Source organism: Pelmatolapia mariae, linkage group LG15 (assembly GCF_036321145.2).
Source record: "Pelmatolapia mariae isolate MD_Pm_ZW linkage group LG15, Pm_UMD_F_2, whole genome shotgun sequence".
Lineage (NCBI taxonomy): Eukaryota > Metazoa > Chordata > Actinopteri > Cichliformes > Cichlidae > Pelmatolapia > Pelmatolapia mariae.
The window spans coordinates 27,494,753-27,507,724 of NC_086240.1; the positions used below are offsets into that span (position 1 = coordinate 27,494,753).

Genomic DNA, 12,972 nt, shown 5'->3' on the forward strand with positions numbered 1-12,972 from the left:
CTGTGCAGCGCTACACCTCCAGAATGAGAAAAACCCTGTCTGTGTTTAGGATTTTAAAAAATTTAGAAACTTTAACAAACTTTAAAAGATGCAGTTTAATTTTTCTGTTTCCAATCAGGCCTCAGGGCCGGAGACGAGGTCCTGGCTGTTAACGGCGCTCCTGTGTCTGGACTGGACCTGGACCTCCTGCAGAGTCTCTTCAGACATCAGAAGCTGCAGCTGCTGCTGAGGAGGGATGAGTCACCTGAGGCCGAAGAGCCTGCCGACCTCTGGCCCGACCACGCTGACCCCTTCCACCCCGGCCGCCAACCACCGGCCACGAACATCCACACCTGGATCACAGGTACAGCAAAGACGCTCTGGTAACAGCATCATAATGTTCAGACACATTTCACATTTATATCAAACCGATTTCCAGTTTTAAATATAAACTCAACCATTTTAGTCACAGCTGTTTTATTGATCAGATTCATTTACAGAAACCAGAATCAAAGGCTTTTATTGTGAAGGCCAGTTAAAGCAGCAGGAGTTCTCCTGTAAAGATCACAGATCACATTTCTTCTTCATCTCACAGATTCCTCTGTCATCACAGATGCAGACAGCGTCCTGCCTCCCGTTTTCGATGACACTTCTGCGAGGATACCTCAGGACACCGAGCCCTCAGAGGAGGTGAGCTTCAGTCTGTGACAGTCTGAGAACATCTGGATTGTATTTAAATGGTTGTATGTTATTCATGACCAAGCCGCTTGTGTTTTGCTTTGATCGGCGATAACCCCGTCATATGAAATCAAGAAGTTTTATGAGGATGTGATTGGTTTCCAAAGAAGGCAGCTCAGACTTACCTGCAGAAATCCTCCTGTGCCTCCTGGAGCTCCACCCCCCACCTCTGTGCACATGACCTTTGGTCAGCCTGATAATCCAGCTTACACAGTCAGAAGTGTTTGTAAAGTCAGAGCTGAGGGATTAACGTTTTTCCCTGGAGAAACACAACTTGTAGGTGTTGTTTGTGACCGCCTCTTCATTTCTGACGACGGCGGCAGGAGTATCAGGTGACCTCCGACCCCAACTGATCCTCTTCGTCGTTGTTTCACTCCTTCGTCATGGGTGCTCTGTGCTGGGTACTGCCGATGGAGGAGGACTGGGAGACTCTGGAGGAAGAGGAGGAGGATGGAGGGGAGGTGTTCCCCGGGGTGGGGCTCCTGGAGCGGCTGCTGAGGCTCCTGGAAGAGGTGGCAAGCTGCCTGGGCTGTTGGCGTCCCGCTGACGGCGTCGTCCTGCTGGTAAACGGGCTGCTGGTTGGTGTAGAGCTGAAACTTGGTGTGTTTTCTGTGCTTTAGATTTTCTCAGTGTGAGACGGTTGTACACGCCACTATCACAGCGTTACGTGTACAGACGCCCACGGGACTATGTTGTACCTGCTCAGACAGAAAGTAGGACAATAGGAACACGTCACCACCTGAGAGAATGTCAGCACAGGACAGTAATCCCAGCCTCAGATGTCCCGGGGCGGCTCAGAGTCAAACAGCTGCTCCTTCGTGAAACAGTTTAGATGCCTTAGGACTGACGAGGATCCTCCTGGAGGAGCGGGAAACCTCTTGTTGAAACATCAAGACCCTGAAACACACAAATATTTGAGACTAATATTCCAATTAGTGAGATAAAATCAAATATAATCACCCTGAAAAAGCAGAGATAATTAATTGATTTAAAAATTAAGATAAAAACAAGTCCTGGAGCTCAAAAGTGAAGCTGTTAAAAGGTTCTTCTGTTTACACAGCATCTTTTGATTCTTCATGAACTAATTGATTGTTCGAGTTAATAAAACTGTCACGCTGTGATCGCGCTAACCTAAAGATCTTCATCTTCAGTGTTTTTGGAGTCAAAGGTCAATCCTGCACTCTCGATCATCCAAAGACTCGTTGGTTTCTTTCAACTCAACTCCAAACAAGCACCAGTTGCTGCTGTTTAGGCCTTTGATGCACTTGTGTGCACATTAATATCCCGGGTTTGATCATCTTCCAGTTCGTTATCTGCTCTGCTGAAACCTGGAGGTGGGTCTTTAGTTCTTCATCTAAACTGCTCCTCACCTCCTTGAACAGTTGAACTAAACATTTCTGGGCAGTCTTTTCCCCACATGTTCAGATCTCAGGGCGCTCCTCCTTCCTCGAGTTTAAAGTGCAGCGACGCTTCCTCACCGCTTATCAAAAGCTCTGCAGCTTCAGGGTGAGCACATTGGAGCTCAGAATTCATCAGGCTGTCGGCGCTGCGTTAGAGGCTGGCAGCTCAGATTATGATGACGGATGAGGCAGCCAGTTCGTTAGCAGCTCGTCCTCAGTCAGGGTCATAGCAGCAGCAGCGGCACTCAGACTGGGAACAGGTTTGTGTTTGTCTGTCTGGATTTTGGTGTTTGTGTGTTTAACCTCATCTCTGGCTCAGCGGCCTCCCAGACCTCCCCGAAATCCAGCAGAGAGATTAACCTCCTGCTCCACTGATCCTCGTTCTCCTGACTCAGAGCCACAGTTCTCTCCGGTTTGTCACTCAAGTTTGAGTGTGAGTGGAACAAAAATCAGTTACTGGACTTCCACCTGGGATCCATCCATCTTCTTCTGCTTATCTAATTCACGGTCATGTGGGAGCTGAAGAATACCCCAGCTATAATAGGACCGGGGGGGTGGGGTCTGTTTTCTGATTTTTCCTCTTTATTGTCAAGCACATGAACAGTGGTGTTGTCCTGAATGATTTCATTGAGCTTTGGTTCCTGTGTTTCCCTCCCAGAACTTAGACCGGGTCTACTCGCTTTACCAGACCTTTCCAGAAGGCCAGACAGGAGATGGCGACAGCCCCAAAAACCCGTATGGCAGAGAGGTCAGCCTGCAGCCGGTGAGCCCCACCCACCTAAGCGTGTGTCAGCGTCTGCGTAAAGTCATCCAGGAGCTGGTCGACACCGAGAAGTCCTACGTCAAGGTCAGAATACAACAGCAACAGTAGTACTACTGCGGTACTACTGCTAGTACATCTGATATGTTAATGGACGCGTTTTGACTCATTTTCAGCTCCATGTTTTTATTCTTTGTCTCTACGAGAGTAGCTTTGCATGATTCAGTTCAAAATAATCCTTCCTTATCTTATTCTGGACCTTCAACCCTTTACCCTATCCTTTGTCTGAAACATGCTGTTTTAGCTCCTCCCACTTACGTCTAGATTTCTTCTGATTGGCTGCCCCTGATATTACCATTTTGGGGATTTCTCCTCTCTGTGACATCATACTAAACCAGGAGTAGAAAAAACTGTGTGAAACTCCAGTTTTTTATCAGTTTATTTATAGAATAAAATAAAACAGAAACAATTTTTTTATGTTAAAGTGATAAAGAAATCTATACTTATGATTTTACACACAATTTGTACAGTTTTAGTTTTAAATGGTTGTATAAAATGGGTCCCTTACAAATATTAAAAGAATCTGCTATATTAATATTTTTGTCTTAATTAGAGTGTATGCTTAAACATCTTTATATCTTTAAACCTGTGTGTTTAAAACTACTGGAAAGATCTTAATATTTGATTAGAGCCGATAATTAAATTTGAAAAAAGAAATTAGACTTTGATTAATATCTGAACATTTTTTTGGTTCTGTTTCAGGATCTCGTCTGTCTGTTCGACATCTACCTGACCCCCCTGCAGAAGGAGACGTTCCTCAGTAAAGACGAGGTAAAAACGAGCCGACAGTAAGTGACGGTTGTGAAGTGAAGGTTGTGGTTGTGGACTCTGACCGCAGTGTGTCTCTCTGTCGCTTTGTCAGATGGAGGCGCTGTTCGGCAGCCTGCCAGAGATGTTGGACTTTCAGAGAGTTTTTCTCCAAACGCTGGAGGAGAGAATCGCCGCCTGTCCGAACTTCAGCAGCCTGGAAACCCCCGAGCAGTTCAAGGTGAAGGTCCATCAGCTGGCTCAGACAGATTTTATTTCCTTCATTTATTTTTTTATTTTATTCTTTTTGTTTTAGTTGTGCATGCATGCAAGTTTTATTATTTTATTTATTTAAGCTCCAGTGATTTATTTGGGCCCTGTGATGTTTTACTTTTATGCATTTTTTTTCCAATTGTTAAAACTGGTATATCTTTTATTTACTCCATTTCGGGTCCATTATTATTATTGTTATTTTATTTTTTACTTAGTTTTTTATTTTTATTTATTTTAGTTATTTTTTAATAATTTATTTAATTACATTTTATACATAGTATATATTTTTTGGGATATTTTGTCTTTTCACAGTTTATCTTCTTTTTATTTTTTTTGTACATTTTATTCATTTATTAACTCTATTTTTATTTATTTTAAGCTGTTAACATATTTCTCCTTTTTAAATGTTTCAATATTTTAAATGCGGTTAAACAGAATTTTCATATTTTAATGAACAAAAGTTTTTATTCGCTTGTTCGATGGGTTTAGTTTTTTCACACCTCATTTGTGTTTCCATCAGAAACTCCTCTTCCCATTGGGCGGATCATTTCTGTACTACGCCGATCACTTCAAGCTCTACAGTGGCTTCTGTGCGAATCACATCAAAGTCCAGAAAGTTCTGGAAAGAGGTGAAAACACAGTCTGAGCACTTTAAACTCATTTAAGCAGCACTCCATTTAACCTTTAACCCTGAACACCTGTGACGCAGCCAAAACAGACGCAGCCTTCAAACAGTTCCTGGAGGCCAGAAATCCAACCAATCAGCACTCATCTTCCCTGGAATCATACCTGATCAAACCTGTTCAGAGAGTCCTGAAGTATCCGCTGCTGCTCCGAGAGCTCGTGTCCCTGACAGATGCAGAGAGCCCCGAGCACACACACCTGACAGGTAACCCAAACATACACCTGACAGGTAACCCACACACACACCTGAGAGGTAACAGACCTCACAGTATTGTATTTAAACATGTTTTGTGACCGGCTGCACTTCCACTGTCATCCACTCAGAGGCGCTGCGAGCAATGGAAAAGGTGGCGAGTCACATCAACGAGATGCAGAAGATCTATGAGGATTACGGCTGCGTGTTCGACCAGCTGGCAGCAGAGCAGAGCGGAGCCGACAAACAGGTAAACACAATGACACACACACACACACACACACTTGAGCGTCACCAGTGTGCATCACGTACCCTGAAGGTTTTTTTTTTCCTCCACCCTCAGGTGACGGAGATCTCGATGGGGGAGTTTCTGGTCCACTCGTCGGTGGTCTGGTTGAACCCACTGCCCTCTCTGGGTCGCTTGAGGAAGGAACCAGAGCTGACGCTGTTTGGTGGGTGAAGTCTCTTCTTCACACTTCTTCACTTGCACAGGTGATAACTGATGGAGAATAACACAAGTCTGTCTTTGTCCTCAGTGTTCAAACGAGCCGTCATCCTGGTTTACCGTGAGAACAGCAAACTGAAGAAGAAGATGGTGAGTGCACGTCTACTCTTCATCTCCTAATTTGTATAACTGAACAGACTTGTATGTCTATTTATGCCAATGTAAACAAAAAAATACAGTGACATTTAAATAAATAAAAACACTGTGAGGTTTTAAAAGAAAGATGGAGGCCAAAAATGTCTAGTTTTTAAGTCAAATATCAATAAAAATCAATGTGGCTTAATCTGTTTTTTCCTGTATTGGCAGTAATGGGCTTCCATACAACTGCTGGTTTCTATTAATTTCTTTAAAGATCATCTCAGAAAAACTTTAACCTGGTTCTGGAGAGATGATCTGCTTCTTTGTCTTTACAAATGTAATCCTCGTCCTTGATTGGCTCCTCAGCTGTAAACACATCAACGTGATGTCACTGAATAAAAGAAAAAAAACACCTCCACCTGTTCTTGTTGTCAGTTTTTATGTGTTTTTTCTCACAGACCTCGTCCCGATCAGCTGACCTTGACCCCTTCAGATTCCGCTGGTTAATCCCAGTTTCAGCGGTCCAGGTCAGACCGGCTAACATCACAGGTGAGTGACCAATCAGAGTGAGGTTTGTTACTGCAGTGCTGGTGCAGCAGCTCTCCAGCAGGTGACGGTCTGAGCTCACTGTGCTGTGTGTAGGTTCTGAGGACCCATGTGTGTGGGAGCTGGTTCACAGTCGGTCTGAAGTGGAGGGACGACCAGAGACGGTGTTCCAGCTGTGCAGCAGGTACGGACAGCCAATCAAGTTCCTGTGGTGGTTCTCCGTCACAATGGAGGTTCTCGGCTCTGTGCATGATGATGTTAAGCTTCAGCTCTGTGTTTGTATTTCAGCGGTTTGGAGACAAAGGCCAGCGTGCTGCGAGCCCTGCGCTTGCTCCTCAGAGACCGAGCTCCTGTGGGATCCCTGAGGAGGAGCAGGCTGTCTACGGCTGAGAGAAGCGCCTCCTGGAGGAGGAGGCAGCAGCGCCGCTCTGACACCCAGAAGACAATTCCTCACCAGCTGCAGGAGAGCTGCAGGTCTGACGGCGTCCTGGGCGACACGTGCTCAGAGCCTCTGCTGCCGAGCCACGCCTCCAGCTCCAGTGCCGCTGCGGGGATGAGAGGCAGACTCTGCTCCCTGACTAGCGAGCTGGAGGCCCAGCTGCAGAGGCTCAACTTCAGAGAGGAGGAGGTGGAGCAAAGAGGGACATCTATAAGTGAGGAGGAGAAAAATAAGCGGAGCTCTAGCCTACGGCGAAGTCCTGGAGATCTGCAGGACCTCAGCAACCTGCTGGAGAGAGACTTCAGCGTTCAGAGCATGACCTCCATGATCAACGAGGACTGTTTCTATGACCCCCTGCTGGGGTTACCGACGACCGCCGCCATGCCCGCAGTGCAGGGACAAAGCTAACATGCTAACACAAGGAGGATGGTCACAATGCGGGGAGTCTAAATAAATCCAGACGATTGAGCTGGAAGTTTATCACACCTGCTCCGCAGACCTGAACATGGAGGTCCACGCTGACCAAAAGGTGCCATCTGACGAGGTTCGGGTCATTTTCGAGAGTGTGAAGCAGCTTCATTCCTCACACATCGCCTCCTGCAGGTCATCACTGGTCACTACTTCAAAGGAAACGCTGACAGACTAACTGACCCTCTGAGAGGATCTTCATCTCTCCAACACTTGAACTGTTCTCAGTGAGACAGTGAGATAGCAGGACATCTGTCCAGCCCTCTGATTGGCTGCGAGATTCGTGACACTGAAACCTCCAACAAATAAAAAAGGTCTGGAGATGGAATGATAACAAATTTTTGTACAAGAGGAAGTCATATCAGCCAATCTGGGATTTTTTTACTGATCTCTCTGATTCAGCATTAAAAGCTCACCAGTGATTTAATGGTAACAAAAATAAACAGCAGTCGAACGTCACCGGAAAGTGAGAGAAAAGAGTCTGACAATAAAGTCCAAGAAAAATGTAAATGTTTAAAGAAAACGTATGTCACTGTGAAACATCAGTTCATGTAAGTTCTTAAATTCCTAAAATTCTTTTTTAATTTATGATTTTTTTTGTTTGTTTTTAGTCTCAAAAAGAAATTTGATTTGTTTGTATTTAAAAATAAGATTTTATTCTCATAAAATTACAGGTTGATCTCTCAGAAATGTGACCTCTTTCCACAAAAGTGCACCTTTATTTTTTAAATATCAATATCATTACCTTTTAACCTTTAAAATTACCGTTATTTATGCAAAAAAAAAAAACATTTGGCAAGCAGTTTTTAGTTTTTTCATTTCAATTTTTTTTAGTAAATTATGACTTTTTCTATTAAATAAAAAATAAAAGCATAAAGTGTTTTTTTTTCTTTCTGAATTTTTTTTTAATTTTACATTTTCTTTACATAAATTACTTCAGCTTTAAAACGATAAGTTTATGGTGCCCTCACAGTAAAACTTTATTCCATCAACATCTTTAAATATAACTTTCTCTAAAAACGATTTTATCATCAAACTACTGAAATTCCTGCATGAAATTCAGCCTGAAAAGTGTTTTTTTCTTTACACGAGTTTATAATAATTTGTCTTTTAAAATGTAAATTTATACCAAATTTTTCGACTTTATTCTGAATCTTTTTTCTCTCACAGAGGCTCTGATGTGAAACTGTAGACCCATCTCAGGCATCTCGCTAACACAGCTCACAAACCTCAAAGAACAAACAGAATCATTTGTCTCAGAGACAAACTACAGACCTCACAAAAATTTCCAGAAACTGTGGAGTGTTCTTTTTAAAAATTCCTCCAGAGAACATGGTGCTCAGTTCTTTTCACTTAACCAAGCGTCTCTCTGAAGGGTCCAACCAGCTCAGTTTCATCTTGTTCGCTAATGATGGACCGAACCGAATGTTGGACTTGCTGCCCGAACACGGCGACAGCTGTCAAACTCTTGTGTTGTAAATATTCTTGTGTGCAGCACTCATTTTGAAGTTTTCTGTCTAACAGAGAAACTTTCTTGACAAAAGCCGTTTCTGGAAAAATCTGGAGCTGCTGGATCAAAGCCTTCAGTCGAGTTTTTATATTTATATATTTGTAATGTTTTGTTGACCAAGCACTAGAGAGACACCAGTGTTTTTATTTTATATTTGTGTTTTATATTTTCTAAAATGTTAAAGTATTTGGTAATTTATTTTCTTAAATATTTGTTAAAGGCAAATAAATGAAAAAAATATTTAATTAAAGATTTTTGACCTGAAATGCTCCTCCTATTGCTGTTTATTCAGTCCCTGTGTTTCCACAGGCCCCGCTAGTTTAGAGACTTATTCCTCATGAAGAACACAAGACAAAACAGAACATCTTCAACCGGTCTTTAACTCGCTAACGAGGGAAGCTTTGGTCAGAACCAGGCTGTGGAGCAATGCTCCTCACCTGTCTCTAGCCCAAATCCTTCAAAGAGTAGCTCTCCTCGTAGCTATTTATTCAAACTGTTACAGTTCACACAATACAACACAACACAAGCACCTCCCACCGTAAAACCCCCCAATGGTTCTAAGACAAGGCACTGTGTGTGTGTACGTGTGTGCAAGAACTTGTGTGTGTGTGTATGTGAGAATGTGTGTGTGTGTGTGTGTCATGGGGGTGCGTTTGTGTGACCTCCTGCTCACCAAAAGGGTCATAAAAGCAGGAAGCTTACAACACAAGAAACAGATCTTTCAGATAGGATGTATCTACAATAAAACCTCCCCCAGCACAGAGTGGCTGGAAAGGTGGTCAGGATCAAAGGAATGGCTTTGATCCTACTGCTTGAACTAAGACTTTACAAATTTAAGAAACACAATGACAACATTCAACAATTTGACTTAACACTAGTGACCAGCTGAAACCCCCCCGGCAACCACTGGTTGCTAGGGGGCGGTTAGCTGCGGCTAGCCGTGGTTTGCATAGAAGATGCTGACTTTTCTCAAAACTCTCCCCAGCTGCTCACTGAGTACCTGTAAAGCTTTGAGGGAAAAACAGAAAAGATTCACTGAAGTGGATTTGTGATGCTGCAGAGCTCTGTCTGTGCACTGCTGAGTAAAGCTGAGGTCCCTGTGCTCTCTGCAGGTTTCATTATTAATGTAAAGAGATAATAAAATCTTATTCTTTCAGAATTTGTATGTGTCTTGGGCAGCTATCCTCCCCCTGCCTCCAGTTCTCCACTTTACGCTCTACCCTCCAACATTAAAACACCGACACCGTGTGCAGCGGTCCACGAGCTACAGACGCTCTACAGGCATACCTAGCCCAGCAGACTCTCTTTGTTCTTGTCATGAAGTCGTGTTTCTTTCATGAACATTATCATTTCCTGTGATGATACTCAGATTTCCTCCTTTCACTCATTTCAGTCTGACTTCACCTTCAGGGGAACAGGACGCTCAGCTCATTTTTGGATTGATAAATTAAATTTTAAAAAGCAGTGAAGGTAAAAACTGAGTGTGTGTATGTGTGTGTTGTCTCTTCAGCTCTTGTTGCCAGAGTAACCGCTGTAGAGAGGAGGAAGAAAAGCCTTTAAAACATATTCATTTATCAGCACAGATCTCAAAGAAACACAAAATTGGCACATTTATCATAAATTTACAGCTTTTTAAAAAATCTGCATCTGTTTGGAGAATGAACATCTTAGCTTGTCTCACCAAATGACATCATTTCAGACCTTTGAAGGCTTTAAACACTCATCGCTCAGTTCACCTGTTAATGGTCACTGAGGAGCTGAAAGCTGGTCATGTGAGGATATTTCAGGGTCCGGTTGCCTAGGTGAAATTCTAAGGTGTTTATTCACAGGTCGTATGTCAATCAACAGTGTTTTTCACTCTTATTGGACGTCTCTTGAGTCACTCCCCGGAAAGTTCATCACTAGTCCCACTTCATGTTAGCAGCATTTAGTTTGTCCGTAGTTGGTTAATGTCTGTGGTCTCTGACTGCAAATCACGTAGCTTTAGAGCTGGGTATCAACTATCTAAGAGGGAGATAAGTTGTAGTGGTGGTGGCGTTCTGTTTCAGCCCTACACTTGAAATCAGAGAGCTCTTTAAAACAACCTGTTTATTCAGAAATGGTGTAGGCAGACTGCATGGTTACGTGCTGGGTTCATCCACCTGTGGTAATGCCAGTAGAGCCAGTTGCTGCCTGTGTGGAAGGAGCTTCAATGACCACTCAAAGCAGTTTCAAGTCTACAAACCAAAAGCTGCAAAGCTACAGTAACAACAGACGCTGGTGATGTTTTAATAGTTTTGCTTTGGTTGTATTTAAGAAATCTTCTTTGTGAACTGATGACAGCAGAACGTTGAGTCACAGGTAAGCATTTCTCCACCAGGTGGATGGATCAAGTAAGAGAAGATAAAGTACAGCACGATAAGAGGGCGTCTCGGTGTCAATGTTTTTAACTTTGTGTAATCTACTGGGATATTCAGTATTAGTACTTCCCGACATAACACTGAAAAATACAGTGTGATAAATATATATATGCACAACTTTGTAGTATCTAGAGTAAAAGCATTCCTACCAGTAAAAGAGGAGAGACTGTGCAGCTGAACACACGCAGCGCTCCCTGTCCTATGTATGAACTCTTGTGTTTTGTCATATAGTCCTATGATTGTTATTATTGTTTGTTTTTTTTCTATCAGTAATATAAAAAAATCCTGCAGCACAGTTACTGTCACGTCAGGCAAAGAACATCTGCAGGAACATTTAGACCTGATGTTTCCATCTGCAGCACAGAGACAGAGTCAGGCTTCTGTTAATTACATTTAAGACTTTTAATCCCGACTGAGGAACCTCTGAAGACCTGCAGAGACCCCGAAAGAGCTGGGGGCCTGATGAAGCCCCGGAGTTTTTAACTTCACTCTCTGCTTTCATAGTCAGTGAGAGCAGCAGGACATTTAAACACACATATACAGGACAGGAACTCACAGGGTTTTAGCTTAAACTCTCACCATCCATTCGGAAAGCTTGAACACTTCGATGTCAGAAGCTGTAAGAAACTGCTGCTGGTGGGAGGGCTCTGTATTTGTTCCCTTGAATTTGAGACATTTTTACATACAGCTCTGTGTTAGTCCTGAGTTTAGTGTTCCCTAGTGCCTCTGAGCTTTTTATATTTCTATTCCTTGGATCTTGTTTGATTCCCTTTTCGTGTCCAGCCTGTCCCAGTCTCATCTCCGTGCTTTGTTACCCTTTTCGTCTCCCCAGTTTTGTCCCCGTGTCGTTCTGGTCTCTGTGTTTTTGTGGTTTTCGTGTCTTGGCTATGTCTTTAGTCCTGGTATTCATCTCTTCCTTTTCCTGCGATCGTCACTCTGTGTTTCATCCTTTTATGCCCTTCTAGGTAGATCGTGTGCTCCCAGGGGTGTCTACTCTGTCCTAATGTTCTCGTGTCTATATACTTTCTGCATCTATATACATCTCCTGCATCTGGTCTTTGTTGTGTCCTCTGTCAGTGTATTTGCTCAGTGACTGTTTTTGCTTTTGTTTTCTTCACCTTTCTGCATAAAAATAAATCTGTGATTTTCTGTCTGTTAATCCTGCATCAGTTTCACTTGCCCCGTATCTTCGCATTCAGGGGTTAAAATAGCCTTCACAATAACTACAGTTATATGCAGAGTAATCTCTAGTGGGATGAGGTTGAGACGTTTTATTGATTGAATCAATAAGAGGAGGTAGGAGGAGGTCGGGGTGGATGAAGGGTTTACAGCCATCGTGCACCATGTTTGCTGAACTGGAAAAGAGATGCTAGAAAAAGAAAAGAACCAGAAAACGTTTTCATAATGGACAGTTTAACCATCAAGATATTAATTATTGACCAAAAAAATCTTCAAATCTTGTGAGCCAGAAAAATCTACATCAGCCTTATAATTTCTACTTATTTAAGCTATCTGTCTTTGACTTAAATGTTTAACTTCGTGTAATACCATTAATTTTGCTTTGGGATAAATATTTACTGATATTTCACCAACAACACAGAACTACTGTGACATGGAAGAAAAAACATCTATTAGCATGTTTAGGCTGACTTTAAAGCAGAGCATTTCTAATTAAACTGAAATGAAGCTACTTTAATAATTAAATAAAAACTATTAGAAAATAATATCTTTAAATAAGGGAACAAAGTTTCTGTTAAATTCTGACTGAAGTCCAGCAGCAGAGCAGATCAAACATCAACCAGCAGCGTTCATGATGAAGGTCAGTGTAACACACACACACACACACACACACACACACACAGAGAGAGAGAGAGAGAGAGAGACGTGTTTTTATATCCTTGTCAGGACATCTAATTGAAATAATAATAACAATAATAATAATAATAATAATAACTTTATTTATAAAGTGCTTTCAAATAAAGTGCTGAACAGCTATCTGACGATAAATAAGACAAATAAATAAAAATACAGTTAAAAACTGATAAAACAAAAGAGAATAGCAATTAAAACTTTAGCCATAGAATTAAGACACGAAATAATGCTTTCCCCAGCCGCTAACTCTAACCATCAAAAATGAATGCCTAACCCTAACCCTCAGCCTAAACCTGACCATAACCTGACTGTAACCTTGAC

At 42.4% G+C, this 12,972-nt stretch overlaps 1 protein-coding gene across 3 annotated transcripts in view; it reads left to right on the forward strand.

Moving 5' to 3' along the window:
- Positions 1-8,634, forward strand: part of LOC134643774 (rho guanine nucleotide exchange factor TIAM2) — a 47,098-nt gene extending 38,464 nt beyond the window's left edge. For 2 of the 3 annotated variants that reach the window (XM_063496324.1, XM_063496325.1), the window contains exons 12-24: positions 119-343; positions 575-669; positions 2,776-2,964; positions 3,640-3,708; positions 3,800-3,925; positions 4,478-4,586; positions 4,667-4,846; positions 4,966-5,084; positions 5,178-5,286; positions 5,371-5,429; positions 5,876-5,966; positions 6,060-6,147; positions 6,252-8,634. In XM_063496324.1, coding sequence (XP_063352394.1) covers positions 119-343; positions 575-669; positions 2,776-2,964; positions 3,640-3,708; positions 3,800-3,925; positions 4,478-4,586; positions 4,667-4,846; positions 4,966-5,084; positions 5,178-5,286; positions 5,371-5,429; positions 5,876-5,966; positions 6,060-6,147; positions 6,252-6,810 — 2,018 coding nt within the window. In that variant the 3' untranslated portion in view covers positions 6,811-8,634. The remainder of the gene's footprint in view (positions 1-118; positions 344-574; positions 670-2,775; positions 2,965-3,639; positions 3,709-3,799; positions 3,926-4,477; positions 4,587-4,666; positions 4,847-4,965; positions 5,085-5,177; positions 5,287-5,370; positions 5,430-5,875; positions 5,967-6,059; positions 6,148-6,251) is intronic. The other variant, XM_063496326.1, reaches the window with a different exon arrangement.
- The last annotated feature ends 4,338 nt before the right edge of the window (positions 8,635-12,972 follow it).